This window comes from Dipteris shenzhenensis, chromosome 20, assembly GCF_047967505.1.
Source record: "Dipteris shenzhenensis isolate YYH24624 ecotype China chromosome 20, Dip_SZ_1.0, whole genome shotgun sequence".
NCBI classification, from domain to species: Eukaryota; Viridiplantae; Streptophyta; class Polypodiopsida; order Gleicheniales; family Dipteridaceae; genus Dipteris; species Dipteris shenzhenensis.
Window position 1 is genome coordinate 2885065 of NC_141615.1, and position 16173 is coordinate 2901237.

The following is a 16173-nucleotide window of genomic DNA, read 5'->3' on the forward strand; positions in this document are numbered from 1 at the left end:
CTCAGATTAGGGATAGAGTCAATAAACACTTCTTTTCTATTCTTGGCCCCAGACCCAGTAGAGAGAGTGTTTCACAGCTTATTGACTCGGACGGGATTTTGCAAACAGATCGAGATGCTTTCTTGTGCATAGCTTCAAGTTATTATGCCTCCCTTCTCTTAGTAGCAGATCCTGATACTCGGACTAGTGACGATGCTAGATATATTATTTGACCAAGCTATTCCTATGTTGGTGAAACCAAATATGTGAGTCTCACTGGATGCATCCTTCACCAACGCGGAGTTCAGGACTACCTTCTTGCCCTTCACAAGGGCAAGTGCCCAAGTTCATATGGACTTTCTCTCTCATTCTTTATTGCTTTTTGGGATATGATTGGGGATCACATCACCTCAGTCCTGTAGGGTGTTTGAAACTCGGGTGAGATGCGTGGCTCACTTACGGAGAGTCTCATTCATCTTATCCCAAAGGGAGGTTGTAGAAATTTAGTATCCTAGTGGAGGTATATCACACTCCTGGGCAAGTGCTACAAAATTTTCGCCAAAGCAATAAGTCTGTGATTGCAGCCCTTACTTCCCGACCTTATACATGACACGCAAACTGGTTTTGTGGATGGTAGAAGCATTTTTTATCAGATCTTCTCATTCTGGGAAGCTTCAGAGTGGGCCATGCAGAGCAGCCAAAGGCTAGCCATTCTTTTTTTTTTTTGCAATAAAAATACTTCATTAAGTATGAATAAAAACCGCAAAGCAAGCTCAAGTGCAGGAGTACATCATGTCAAGCATGAGAAAAAAACAGCTCAGAATGAGCAAACAAAAATCCCAGGTGGTAGCTGAAAATGCCACCTCATCCTTGAAGGAGAGTCCGAGAAGAAAGGAGAACCCCTCCAGACTTTGAGAAAAGCAACCCTCCTAGCAGTAGCAATCCTGGAGGTTCCCTATATGTTCGCCCAAATGGCCATCAAAGTGTGTATAGTATCTGCCCAGATACTGGCCATAGTCTGAGAAGGGTGAACTTGGGAGTCCTCCAAAGCCTCTGTAAATCTGGCTCTCCAAATATGCCATGCTGTAATACTAGCCAGAATCTCCCAAGATCTGTCTACAGCAACGTGGGGAGCTTTGAATGGAGTAAACAGAACATCCTGGAGGGAGCATGACTCCACAAGGTGTCGTCGAACAAAGAAAGCTGTGTCCATGTCATGTCCCTCGAAGAAAGCCTGTGGACCAGTGAGTGACAACCAAGCAACTGATCCCCAGGTCAAGAAGAAGGGTGCTCTATGAAAAATGCAAAGTATCCTGGCAACACCCTTCCAAATTGTCCTCGCCTATGTGCACTCCCAAAGGCAGTGCTGAACTGACTCAACCACTGAGTGGCATCGAGGACATGTAGGGTCAGCCCCGAACCTGAATCTCCCACAGGTTCACTGCAATACCTCCATGAATAGAAAGCCAAATGAATAACGTGATTTTCCTATTCCTGAGGGATTTCCAAAGTTTCCTCCAAAAGTTTTTTTGCATCTCTGCAGAAATCTGAAAAGTATCCCAATGAGGAGCTCTAGAGGGCCTCCAACCTCTACAACTGAGTTGGAATCTCCTGGCATTTCTGACCGTGTAACGAAAGAAGGGGATGCTCTTCTCTCGATGCCCTTCATCTATCCACTCCCATTCCCCTAGATCCCACTGCAAGGATCTAATAGGGGAACCTCCATACAACCAAAGCCTCCAAGATCCAAGAGCCAGGAGAATGGGGTCTGGATCAAGATACCACTGTGAGTCTCCTCATGACAGGCTGCCTGTCAATTTCTTCACTAGAGGAGGGTGGAACTCTCCGAAGAGTACTTATGAAGCTGTCCCAAGCTTTCAGAATGGCAGCCATGAGAGGGGAGGTAGAAGATCTGAGATGGGCTAACATAAAGATCCATCTAGGGCTGTCCATCCAATCTCCTCCCTGAGAAGGTGTGCATGTCTGCATACTGCGTAAGAAAAAATCCTTCCATGGCTCCTGACCAGGCATCAAACCTCTGACCACCATCTTGAGGCTCTACACTACAAGTTTGGATCAAGAATATTGAGACCCCCTTCCTCTGTGGGTAGAATAAGAGTCTCCCAAGCCACCCTTGCTATCACATCTGAAGTGTCGTGTAATCCACTCCACAAAAAATTCCTGATAGGTCTCTTGAGTTGAGTTATACTGCTTGTAGATCGACACGAGCAAGAACAAAAACAAACCAGGCTGTAGCCAACAGTACCTAGTTCACAACCACCACTCTGGATGCAAGGTCAAGTTTGGCCAAACTTCAAAATAGGAGTTTCCTCCTGATGCTCTCCACCACGGGAGCGAATTGTTGTGCTTGAGAAATGCCCACCCCAACCTAGCATCCAAGATACCTAACAAAGACACCCCTCTAAATCCAAGTAAAGCCAAGATCAGCACCCCAATCTGGAGTGTCCTCATCACTAATCCAGAAACCATTGGATTTGTTCCAGTTAATGTGAGCCCCTGCTGCAATGCAAAACAAATCCAAGGCTGTCCTGAAAGAGGTAAGTGTCTGTGTAGTGGCATCCAAAAAATTAGAGGTGTCATCTGCTAGCTCAGTGTCCAGCGACTCCTCTTCTTGTCTCAACGGAAGTCCCAGCCCAAAGATATCAGCTTGAGCTCTAATATAGAGGCTCATAGCTTCAGCCACAAATAAGAATAGAAAAGGGGCTAGAGGGCATCCCTGGCAGACTGATCTGGAAATTTGAAATCTGTATCCCTTGACTCCACCAATGAGTACCTGGCTATGGGCTGACCTGTAAAGAGCAGAAACCCCTCTAATCCATAAATCTGAAAATCCAAAGCGAAATAGGGTTCCCTCTAGAAAACCCCAATCTACCCTGTCATATGCTTTTTTGAAGTCCAGGAGTAGAATTGCCAGTCTATGGCCCTCATGCATAGCCCACTCAAAAGCCTCCCAAAATGAGAAGATGTTATAAAAAATGCTTCTGCCATGGACAAATCTTGTCTGCATGTCATGTATGAGATCTGGCAGGATTGGTTGCAGCCGCAGGCTGATGGCTTTCGCCAAGATCTTATACAAACTACCCAGTAAGGTGATCGGTCTCCATTGAGACACTAAATTTCTGCAACCTCCTTTTGGGATAAGATGAATGAGACCCTCCGAGAGTGAGTCCGGCATCTCACCCGAGTCCCAAACGCCCTACGGGGCTGAGGTGGTGTAATCCCCAATCTGATCCCAGAAAATAATAAAAAAGGAGGGTGTAAGTCCATTTGACCCTGCACAACTACCCTTATGAAGGGCAGTAAAAGCAGTCCTGAACTCTATGTTGGTGAAATGTGCATCAAGTGAGGCTCTCACACCTCGATCCACCAACATAGGAATATGCTACCAAACAACCTATCTAGCATCATCTCTAGCTTGTGAATCAGGATCTGCAATCAGAAGAGAGGCATAGTAATCAGTAGCAATCTGCATGACGGCATCTGGATGTGTCTAAAGTACCCCGTCTGAGTGAACAAGCTGCGAAACACTCTCTCTACTATGTCTAGGGCCAAGAGTAGAGAAGAACTGCTTGTTGACTCTACCTCCGATCTGTGTCCAGAATGACTCTCTGGTGTGAAAGGCATACTCTGCTCTCTGATCTAAAAGTGTCTGCTGATGAGCCCTTGCTGCAGCAAGGCGCTCCTAAATCCAAGCATCTGTAGGCCATTTTTGCTCTTCTCTCTAGAGAACTGCCAGTTGCTAGCGAATGGCAATCTCTCACCTGCGAATCTCATCTCTCCTGATACCAGCAACAGAATGATAAAAGATGCTAATGTCAGTGAGGCTGCAACCACATCTAACAGGGACGACTACCCACCCTGCAGGTGAGAAACCCAAATCCGTAGCACTGCCTCTGTGAGGCCCTCCTTCTTCTTATGACAAAGTAGATTGGGGCTTTCTAGAGGGCACCCTTCTTTGTTTTGGCTTTACAAATGCATGGATCAGAGGGGTTTCCTCTTTATACAATCAGCCCATAGCTAGGTGTTTATTGGTGGGGTAAGGGCAGAGAGTTGAGAGATTTCTAGATCAATCTGCCAGGATGTCCCCTTGCTCCCTTCCTCTTTTTATTTGTGGCTGAAGCTATGAGTATCTATATTTGATCCCAAGCTGATATTCTTGGGCTGAGACTTCCTTTGAGACGAGAAGTTAAGCTTCTAGATAGCGAGCTGGTAGATGACACTACTATTTTTTGGGATGCCACGTCACAGACGCTCGCTTCTTTTAGGACAGGATTGGATTTATTTTGCACTGCTGCGAGGGCACATATTAATTGGCATAAATCCAATGGCTTTAGGATCACTGACAAGGACACTAGATTGGGGAAGTGACATAGGATTCACTTGGATTGAGAGGGGTGTTTCTATCATATACTTGGAATGCTAGGTTGGCTTGGGCATCTCTCCGACACAACAATTTGCTCCGGTATTGGAGAGTGTAAGGAGAAAGCTCCTTTTTTTAGAGTAGTGGTGGTTAACCAGGTCCCGTTGGCCACAGCATGGTTTATTTGTTCCTGCTGGTGCTATTCAAAGGATGACATTACTCAGCTTAAGGACTGATAAGGAATTTTATATGGAGTGAACTTGATGGCACGGAGGATGTTACAACCAGAGTTGCTTGGGAGACTCGCATTCTCCCCACTCTGGAAGGGAGTCTTAATATAATTAATCCAGATTTACAGTGCAGGGCCTCTGCAAGATGGTTGTGAGGGAACTTATGCCTGGGCAAGAGCCGTGGAAGGACTTTTTTATTCGCAGCATACAATCATGCACACCGTCTTCAGGAGGAGACTAGATGGATAGTACTAGATGGATCTTCACTTCAGCCTAGCTCAAAAGGCCTATAAGGAATTTCTTGTGGAATGGGCTAGATGGTTTGGCAGTCACCAAAGCCAAGGTGGCTTGGAAGACCTTGATTCTCCCCACGCAGAAATAAGACTTGCAGAGCAACGCCTTGCTATGCAAGGTTTTGGTCAAGGGGCTTTCGCTAGGACAAGAAGCTTAGAAAGATTTTTTCATTCATTGCATATAGTCATGCTCTCCTTCCACAAGTGGGGATTGGATGTATAGTACAAGGTAGATGTTTACTTGAGCTTATATTAGGATTCCTTCCTCCCCTCTTATCGGGAAGCTTCAAGAGTAATCTTCGGAGAGTCCCCACCTCTTCTCTCAAAGAGATTGATAGGTAGCCTATCATGAGTAATGATAGCAATGAGCATACTTGATGATCATGGCAGACTTCCTTGCTACTTCTTGTTATGTGTAGTGTCTAGATGGAGAGAGGTCCAAATCTTCCTCTATGGGTTCTTGGAAGAATTTCTAAAGCCTTCCGAATGATCCCAAATTTTAGTTAGTAAGTCACATAGAGAAAGAAAATGGAAATTTGAGCTGATTGATGCAGCCATACGCCTAGACTAGGTTGTTAGGTCCGCGGACGAGGATATCGTTGCTTTTAAGCTGGGTCAGGTTTTTGGATCATGTGGAGCAATGTTTCTTGAGTTCATGTTGGTATCTAAACCCTAATCATGATCACATTGCCTTGGGTTGAGAATTTGGCTCTAGGAAGGTGTCCCCATAAATTTTGTAGTGGGACTTCAAAGAGTGAGAGTGGATTGATGTAGGGAACCGAGGGAAGGGCCTCCCCTTATTTCGCTACATGGTAAGTAATGATGGGAGATTTCCGGTCATCCTTAAGGTGTAATGCACCACACTTTTCCCCACTACATGTTTGGATTGTTATTGGATATCCTGTTTTCATTTAGTATGATCATAAGTTTACTGATCACACATGTGAGTTTTCTTTGTGAGTTCTTGTGACAGAACTTCACACACCGACGACCGGTTATCTTCTACAAAAGCATGCATGGTTATCCACAGTTCAGAGCTCTTACCATGGCTGATCACTATGTGTGCCATCTTCAGTCTAACTTCTATCTCCTTCAGCGTCACCACATTATTTACAGTGCTAGCACGTGACACTTTCAGTATGTCCATGTCACCTCCAGTGTGACTCTATCACCTTCAGAGTGATCTATTGCCTTCAGTGTGATTGCCGTCTTCAGTACACCTTTATCATCTTCAGTATGGTTTATTTTTGCAGTCTTCAATATGGTCGTCTTTACACCATCTACATTATGGTGATTATTCTTCAATATCCATGATAGTCATATCCAATGACAAGATGTTGGAAGCTAGTGCATGAGGTGGAGTTCACATCGGTGAAGTTATGAGGATGATTAGGAGGAGAAAGATGAACTTCAAGATGTAGCAAGATATGATCCACCAAGGAAAACTATGCGGAGACATTATAGATTGGAATCATCAGAGATGTTGGGCTCATCTTGGGAGAGATATAGATGATGAAGGTGACACCATGAGTCTAAAAAGAAGATTAATTTGGGAGAGAAGCACATGCAAATGTCCAAATATAATGGAGATCATAAGCAGAAGGTGCTGGTTGGATGGATTAGGAGTATCCAGTGCTGGTTGGATGGATTAGGAGTTTGGATACTTACTTTGCTTGGGAGGAGACCACGGAGCTTCTCAATAGAACAATTCTTATCACCTTAGTTTGAGACAGAAATACTCTTGGAATGTGATAACTTCATGCAGAAAGGAGGAGATACTGTTCGGGAGTAAACAAATCAATTTTGGACTACATTCTTGAAGGTACAAACTCTCAAAAAAAAGTCACTGGAAGAACACGACCGTAAGTATCTTAGTTGTTTGTATGGAACTCTCCAACCTGAAATAAAGTGTTTCCGCCGCCCAAAGACTTGAAAGAAATCATTCCTTTAGCAATGAGGATTGAGGAAAAGGAAGCATACGGAGGAAGTTTTGATCACCGGAGTTTAGAAAGAAGAGGGATAGATTTCAAATGAATAAACCAACGTTCTCTACTAGAAAGGGGAATTCAAGCCAAAGCTCAATCTTGGATGAGGCTTTAAACTCAATCAGCCACAAAACACAGCACGTGGTTGGAAATAGTTTGATCAACAAACCATCACAAGGTATAAAAGAGAAGGCTTGTGCATTATGCACGACGGAGCACACAAGTTTTTGAACTGTCTCTAACGGAAAGAAAGACAGCAAAAGGCTGGACAGCTTGCAGGAGAAAAGCAGACAGCAAAGGTAAAAGCCGTGTTGGAAAAGGAGGGGATAGCAAATGGTCTAAACCTTGAAAGCATGGGGACGTGAGAGATAAACCAGCCTTATTCATGTTTGATAATGGCTCATCCCATAATATTATTTTATCTGATTTGACTTTATCATTGGCAATTGTTCCAGCAGGAGGTAAAACAGCAGGAGCATTTTGTAATTCACCATCAATCTTCTTGTGCCTGTTGGCAGCCCGCTAAGAGTACATATCTAGGGTACCGGACCACATGGACTTCTTGGTTGGAAGGATAGCTGATGTGGATGTGGTGTTGGAACAGCCTTGGTATTATGGATGCAGCCCACTTACAACCACAGGAAGAAGACAATGATGCAATTACACAGAGGATGAGACATCACTTTCAGGATGGAGTTTCAACCAGCCTCATTCCGAAGGTGAGTCACACTCCGGCTCAAAACGTATTTAAGAACTCAAATTGTTCTTATTTGATTGTGTACGATGGTCAAATAAGAAAGGCAATGAGGATAGTCTTGCCGCAAAGAGAAGAGAGTTCCTTGAAAGGTTTAAGGAAAGATTTCTACAGGACTTGCATGAGTCACTGCCACTGCAAAGACCAGAAAATCTCACCATAGATTTAATTTCTGGTAGCACACCACCTAATCGACCACATTAGCAAGAACACATTCAGACACAAGTTCAGGAATTACTTGAGCATGGATTGATTAGATCCAATAGTTCACCCTTCTATTTGCTTGTGCTTTTGTCACTCAAGAAGAATGGATCATGGAGCATGTGTATGGACGATAGGGCATTACATAAAATGACCATCAAGAATTGCGTCCCAACCCCACAGATTGATGAAATTCTATATTGTTTGAAGAGCGCCGAATTTTTAGCAGGATAGACCTTAAGAGTGGGACCGGATCCTCCCTCAAGACATCCACAAAACAGCCTTTTTGACAACACAAGGGCTTTATGAATATTTTGAGAGTATTTCAGGATCATATTTGAGCTATGGGAAGAACAGCGGTTGTCATAAATGCCAAGAAAAGCGAGTTTTAACTTTCAAATATAAGGTTTTGGGGCACGTTGTTTCCGAGGGAGAGATTAAAATGTACCTAGATAAATGGAAGATGATTTTCGAATGGCTTAATTTGAAGACAATATATGAGGGAGAGTATTAGGAGGAAGCTTCTTCTCTGGAGCTCAGCCAAACTTGACCTTGCTTCCAAGGTGGTGGTAGGTACTTCTAGATACTCCATGGTTGGTTTGTTCTTATTGGTGCCATTCTAGAGATTGTATCACTCAGCTCAAAATGCCGATGAAGAATTTCATTGCAGTGAACTAGATGGTTCGGCAGACACCAAAGCCAAGGTGGCTTGGGAGACTTTGATCCTTCCCATGAGGGAAGGAGGTCTCAATATAATATATTTAGATGTGCAGAGTAGAGCCTTATTGTGCAACTTGTGGTCAGAGGCCTTTTCCTAGGACAAGAATCATGGAAGGATTTTTTTATTCAATGCATACAATCCTCTTCTCCTTCCACAGTTGGAGATTGGATGGAAAGTACCAAGTGAATCTTTACCTCAGTCCATCTTAGGGCTCCCTCCCCTTTTATGGCTACTATCCTGAAAGCTTAGGCCAATTTCAATAGTATTTTTCCTAGAATTCCCCCTTCCTCTCATGAAGAGATTGGTTGGCAGCCTATCATGTGGAATGAAAGTATACTTGCTCATGGTAGACCACTGGTACTTAGTATTATATGCAATGATCTAGATGGGAGAGAGGTCCAACTTCGTCTGTGGGTTCTTGGAAGGATTTTAAAAACATTCAAGATGATTATAGAATCCAACTAGTAAGTCACCTCAGAGAAAGTGAAAAGAGAATTCAAATAATTGATGGAGCCATACCCTTGGATTGGGTTTTGTAGGTAACAGACCTCACTTTCGCTCTACTTGACTTGGGGCCTTTACAAGATCAAGGATCCCACTTCAGGATATAGGATTATGAGGACCAGACGGGGATGCCTTGGTCTTCCATGTTCATTTTGGGGGCAATTTATCCAGGTCTACGGATGATATACTTATGCTTATTGCATTTCAGCCTATCAAGGTTGTAGGTCTTGTGAAGGAGTGGTTTTTGGCTTTGGGATGGTATCTAGACCCTGACCCGGATCACATTCTCTAGGGTTCATGGAGGATTTGTCTCTATGGAGATGTCTCCATAATGTAGTGATGTAGGACACCAAAAGGAAGAGCCTCTCCTTCGAGGCTTTGTTCGTTACACGCTCAGTAATGCCATGCAGTTTCAGCTCATCGGCCTTAGAGACTGGAGGCCCTCAAGGGCTCCTAATTGGGAGAATTTTCAGATTTCTGCTAACTTGCAAAATCTTATACAGGTCGTGACATAGTCTTTTATACAAAGACACATTAGAGTCCAAAGCGCCCACTATCTGTAGTTAGCGGCAGGTACACATGGGAGTCTACTTACAGAGATGTGACGAGAGACACAGGGGGAGTATGAGGATCAGGAGTAGTAGTAGCTCTTTATAGGTCCGCCCTTTTGGGGACCATCTCAGTAGAGCGGAGAGATACACACTCCAGGTTTCTCTGGATCCGGGTTCGACACAGACAGCCAAGATTTGTTCGTTGCACTATGCTACTTCCCCCCCGAGACCTCCCACTTTGCTCGAGATGTCAGAGAGGAGACGAAGACATCACCATACGCAGCTCTCTACCAAGACATTGTCGACTTCTCAAGCCACAAGGAAGTCCTCCTGGTTGGGGACTTCAACACGAGGATAGGGGCCCGTCAGGTACCACTTCTCGATTTCAGAGACGATTCCATTTTACTACCAAACATTGATCTTGAGGACGCAGGTATGCTACGAGTTTCAGCTGAAAGACGAGAGCTCCGGTCACCTCTTACGGTCTCTGTTAGATCTAGGCCGGATGCATGATCTTATTATTTATAATGGTCTTGTTAGATGGCCCTCCTCAGGTGGTTTTACCTGCTTCCCACATGGAGGGGACTCTAGCACCACTTATCATGACATACATTTGGACCGCAGCCTCTCGCCTATTTATTCAGCTCGCCTTTACGTACTTCTCACATCTACTGACTTTATACCCTTACTAGAGGACCGTGCTACTCTAGTCACCCGCTCACTACACGAGGCTGTCCTTCGCTTTCCCTCACACTACTCGTCCACCACCACTTGGGACCGTCCCTTGTAATAGCTGGTACGATGATGAGTGCAAGGCTGTACGCCGCCAACTCATATTCGAAACCAAAAGCCACCTCCCGAATGAACTAGAGACGCTACACGAGTATCGTCGATTGTTATGTAGGAAGAAGCTGGACTTCATCTGCTGAAACGAGAAGAAACTACTGAATTTTTTGTTTAGTAAGGACTTTTGGCGAAGATTTCTACAGGGGCGGCCCCCCTTCATCACTCACTGACACTCAAGTCTGGCATAATTATGCATGCACGCTTTATGATATCCCAAATCAGTCAGCTCTTGACCTCTCACACATACCCCGCCACAGATCCTGCACAGGCGGGGGGGGGGGGGGGGCGGTGAAGGATGCCGTGATGAAACTTCATAATGGCCGAGCGAAATATCATGAGGGCCTATGCATTGAATTCATTGCATATGGGATTAATCTCCTAGCCCGATCTTAGCAAAGCTCTTTAGTGAAGCTGTGTGTTTGGGGTTCTCACGTCTCACCCATCCACAAGGCAGGGGTCCCATGAGCCCGGAGAACTACAGGACCATTATGATCGGACATGTCAAGTCCAAGATTTATGCATCAATGCTTGATTTTGAGGTTAGTCTATTCGCGGAGATGCAGGGAGTAGATGGACAGGCTAGATTCCAAGGTGATCATGGACCATGGATTACATTCTCACACTTACGTGTATCATTGAGGAGGAGAGGGCACATAAATAGAGGGTTTATTGCTGCTTTGTGGACTTTCACAAAGCCTTTGATACGGTTCCGAGAGCCCGCCTCATCAGGCGTCTACAGGACTTGGGTCATGACCAAAAGATCATTTGGTTTGTCATGGCACTTTATGAGGTCTCAGGCAGAGTTCGGATAAGATCTGGATGGATAGTTGAGATCACCATTGGGGTCAAACAAGGGTGTCCTTTATCACCAACCCTGTTTGGCCTATATATTGATGAGCTTGAGACAGTTATGCAGACACTGGGGGGGATCTCTTGGTGGCACTCTAATTCAAATCTTGTTATATGTTGATGATGTGGCACTCTTATCTTCCTCTGTAGAGGGTCTCCAGAGACACCTAGATGCACTACAGTCCTTTTGTGATTCCCATGATTTGAAGGTCAAACTTGGTAAAACCAAGGTCATGATCTTCAACACATCCCGAGCCGCTATGCATTGAGAGCAGTTCACTTTCGACGGGTCACCGGTTGAGATTGTTTTGTCATATACATATCTAGGGATTCTCTTCTCTGGACCTATCTTTACTATGAGACCGGCGATGCAGGCCCAACTGAGCAGAGGATACGCTTCATTGGGCAGATTAGAGAGGCAGTGCTTCCGCTCACATTTTCAGGACCCGCGGGCCAAGGGCTTGCTTTTTGACTCCTTGGCTGCCCGGCGGGGATGTATGGCAACCCTAGTTGGGGGCCGGATCTGTTAGATATAGAGTGGGCTCGAGTGGAGCGCCTACAGGTTCTCGTGCTATCACGGATGATTCGCAGTAAGCCGTCAATTCCTCACCAGATCATTCTGGCCAAGTTTGGGTCATCTCCACTACAGCGATGCAGCATTTCAGGTTATCACCTACCTATATCGGGTCAGGGGGTGCGGAGATTGCACTTATGGACACAAAATATTACCGTGGTTAGCATTGTCCTCCTATATGACACTATCAGAGGCAGGTGATCAGAGATGTTGGTTTGCACACACAAAGAGATGGTTTGATCTTTTTCTCCCCTTCCAGTATAGCATTGACATGCCTTTCTCCTGTCTCGTGTCTCATGAGGTCAACCAGGTCATCCGTGAGGGTACCTGGTTGGGACCGAGCGAGCTTCCAGTGAAGCTCAGCTTCTACAGGGATCATTGTTTACGTATCACAACAGAGGGTTTTATCAACCCACTAAGATATACGCAAATCCACCTACCTCACTCACTGAGGATCTCTATCGGGCAATTTTGGGTCTCTTCACATAGACTTCGCATCGAGAGTGGTAGGGCGGAGGGTTTGCCCAAGGAGAGGCACATATGCACATTATGTGACATCCAGGAGATTGAGTCGGAGGAGCATTTCATTTTCAGATGCCCAGTATACTATGAGATCCGAGGACGCTTCTATTGCTGCTCCCATAGACCTCCCCTAGTGAGGCTCTTCTTAAGTAATAGCAAGAACCCCCCAATGGGGCCTTTACATAGAACAAGGAATTTCCCCACTGGCTGGCCGACCAGTCTTCAACCGACCAGCAACAAATTGGGCCATCCCAGTCCCTGCTCTAGCCGAAAGACATCACCAAAGCAAAACCAGTGAAAATTTGGAGTATGTGATTTATCAAATAAGGTTCCTTAAGTAACTGTCAATGTGTCCCCAAGAATATTTGGTAATCACAATAAACCCACAAAAAACAAAGATTTCACCTCTAGGTGCAGTGGACATGGCTTGATATTTTCTATAGAGTTCTGGGTAGACCCTGTTGGTGGGTACAAGAATCCCACGTCTGACTGCAGTAGGAAGAGAGGATAAAGTACACTGACCCTCGCAAGAAGCACAAATGTAATTGACTAGAGCATTTTGGGAAGTCTTATGTCAGAACTCTAATATGAAGCTGCTCATTGATCTGGGTTTGTCTCAGTTTTTGGTTAGCAGGGCATGACATGATGCCAAGTTGTAGCAAATCTATATTAATGGTTCGCTTAAATCGGGCTATCCAGAATCCTAACCGGGTATCATCTATAACAATGCATCTCATGCATCAGCCTGCAAGAGCCCTATGGCTTGGAAGCCCAAAAACGTGTGAAGAAAGAGTCTTGGTCGTTTTGAAGAAGCAATAAGTTGGATTATCTCAAAAGATATAAAAAATATGTAGATGAAGTGAACCTTCAAGTCTCTAGTAAACATAGTTGGTTTATACTTGTGTGCATGGTATCCCTAAAAATTCTCCTATCTGAATAAGAGCTGACGAGAAGAGCTTGGAACTGCCATGGAGAGATCAATAATGCATGTGATCAGAGCTAATTTGGCAACAACAAACAAATACTTTTGTGGGTGATATAAATTTACTCTGTTCTGCGTGAGATAAAGTTAAGACTAAAAGACAAGGGAGGACTAAAAAGCAAGAGAGTGAAGCCATGAAGCCACCTTTTCAAACTAGTGTAAAGCACCTCTTTTCTCCTTTCCATGTAGGTGTCGTGGAAGAAGTGAGTGAAGGTTCAAGGGATCCGACAAAATCTTTAGTGAAACCATTTAAATAAAAGTATTACCTACAGAAAGAGTTCCATTGGGTAATAGCTCTGCAAAGTATCACTTCTTGCACTCTGTGTTGAAGATCTTACAGTTGACATAGTTGTAAATGCAGCAGGGTAGATTTGAACTTCATCTACCATGGTTGTCCATAATCCCTAATGTTCCTTTTACCCTTCAGTTTGGCTTTCACAGTTTGAACAGATGTTTTCTTTAGGACTTGCTTTGTCCCCTTCAAAGAATTTTAGACTGTCATTCTTGCTCTCTTGGAACCTTGGATTTTTTTCAGGTGAGAAGAAACTTCTCTCTCCCCTCCCTTTCTCGCTTTTGGGGGGGTGGTACATCTTACTTAGTGCTAGTAACATCACTTCAAAATTTTAAGGATATTTTCCATCTCTCTCTTTTCTTCAATTTGATAATGTATAAAATACAGATCCATGTATGTCATGTTAATGCCATTTCTTTGCTTTCATTCACAGGTCAGACATATGGAGTTGCGGTTGGAAAAGGACATACGCAGAACAAACTTGGTCAGATTTTTTATGGATATGCCTGCAGCAGCAACAAATATAAGAAAACAGGCTGCCTTCCTTTCAGAAGGAAATTAATATTTCCCCATTATTTTTCTCATTATGGTAGGGTGTGGATTATCTCTCTGGGGTTTTTCACTGCCAGTTTTTCTAAAAATGTGTAAACTGACTTTCAAGTGCCCAATCGTTTTGCCTATGATTATGAGGAATTTTGGGTTGAAAATCAAATAGTTGCCACAATGGAAAATTTTTCCAGGTCCCCGTGCCTCTCAAGTCAAAACGAATTTGGGCGGGACCTTTTCTCAATGTACCCTTGTATATGCAGAATGCAAACAACATCATTTCCCTTTGTGGGTTCTTTACTCCATTAAATGCCCCATTTCAGGCTTTGATCTGAAACAGTATTTGATGATACCCGAACTGAGGAAAGATGGACTATGACTCATCATCAGCGCTTCATATATGATGAGAAATTACTGACGCTGGGTTCTGGATTTGGATGATTCTGATTTTTACTTGTGAGAGATACATGAAATCCTGCAAAAGCTATAAGTACGGAAAACTTTCCAGAAAGAGTGACAGTCTTTAAGACTGCAAAATAACCTTTCACTACTTCATTTTGAACACTTAAAGCAGAGGTGGTAAATGGTGAATCCTTCAGACTACAAACTGTGTCCACCAAACAGATAAAATCAAATGATACAGCTACAAAGCAACCTAAATATAAAAGACTCCTCGTCAATTTTCAGCAATAGTACTATGCCACTATCTTTTCTGGGATGGATTCGGACCTCTCTCTGCCTCTTGGTTCACCCAGATTAGAGGCGTTTGGCAACCTTCATTCATAAGACCATACGATATAGAAACTAGTTGCTCAAGGCATATGTATGAGATCAAGGTGCTTAGTCACTCCTCCAAGAGCATGATCATCAAGTTTTTTCAGTTGGATAGCACAAACCAACAGACCCCAAGGAGATAGCCGGTGCTCGGAGAGCAAGAGACATGACAAACTCGTTAATGTGTCGATGCATAGATTAGGCTTGGGAATCTTACCTCCATGAGGACAAGTCCTTTGAAAAAGGCAATCTTGTTTTTAAAATAATATTATTTTTTCATGGGAAGGCTTCAAATAAAATTAAGGTAAAGTATTGTGCTTCAGTGAATAAGCCTAGAGGCTTTGAGAGGTTGGAATAGACCCCAATCATCGGCAAACAAAAGCAATATTTCATTATAAAAGTAATATACATTCATAGCTGCCCCAAAAGGGAGCAACACACAACTACATCTCCTCCTAGTCTCCCCTTGAGCCCTCTTTCAGCCCTCCTGAGCCCCCCGCCCCCTCCTCCCTACCCCCTTGCCTCCCCTCTCACCCCCTCGCCCAGCCCTCCTACCTCTTCTTAGCCCTCCTTTTTGGCCCCCAGCCTCCTCTCAACCCTCCCGGCCCCTTCCTTGCCTCCCCTCCCTACATCCCGCCCCCTTTCTTAACCCCCCGCCTGCCTTCCTCCCCCCCCGCTTCCCCCCCTGCACCTCATCTTTCTCTCACACTCTCCCTACTACCCTGCCCCCTCTCAGCCTCCTCATGCCCTCTCCCTGTCTCATCCCCTTGTGTCACCGCTCCGCGCTTCCTCTCCCACCCTCTCTCAACCCTCCTTGCCTCTTCTCTCTCCCTTCTCAGCCCCTTTTCCCCTTCCTCTTTCCTTTCTCTTCCCTCTTCACCCTCCCTACAGCTCCTCGAATATGGACAGAGCCTTATAATTTCAGTTTTTATTCAGCCTCTCACTCTCAATTGACAAATGGTGCATTCATTCAATTCGTGTTCGCTTCCGCAACTGCAAGAACATGCACTTTTTCTAAAGACGAGTTTTGTTGCTTTAAAAATATGTGGAATTGGAGTCTTCCACCATCCTCTTCGCTCACATCTATGGATTCCATCCTTCTATACTTCAAGCCAGAGACTGGATGCTTGCAGCTTTATGCTTTTAACCCGATCCCACGCCTTAAGGATGTTCGCTTGTTGAGACATGG

The 16173-nt window shown here is 44.5% G+C and overlaps 1 protein-coding gene across 2 annotated transcripts in view; it reads left to right on the forward strand.

Annotated features, from left to right (window-relative positions):
- GCN2 (protein kinase family protein) overlaps nt 1-15182 on the forward strand; it is a 352386-nt gene extending 337204 nt beyond the window's left edge. For both annotated transcript variants that reach the window (XM_087391372.1, XM_087391373.1), the window contains one exon: nt 14098-15182. In XM_087391372.1, coding sequence (XP_087247498.1) covers nt 14098-14226 — 129 coding nt within the window. In that variant the 3' untranslated portion in view covers nt 14227-15182. The remainder of the gene's footprint in view (nt 1-14097) is intronic.
- Nucleotides 15183-16173: the final 991 nt, after the last annotated feature.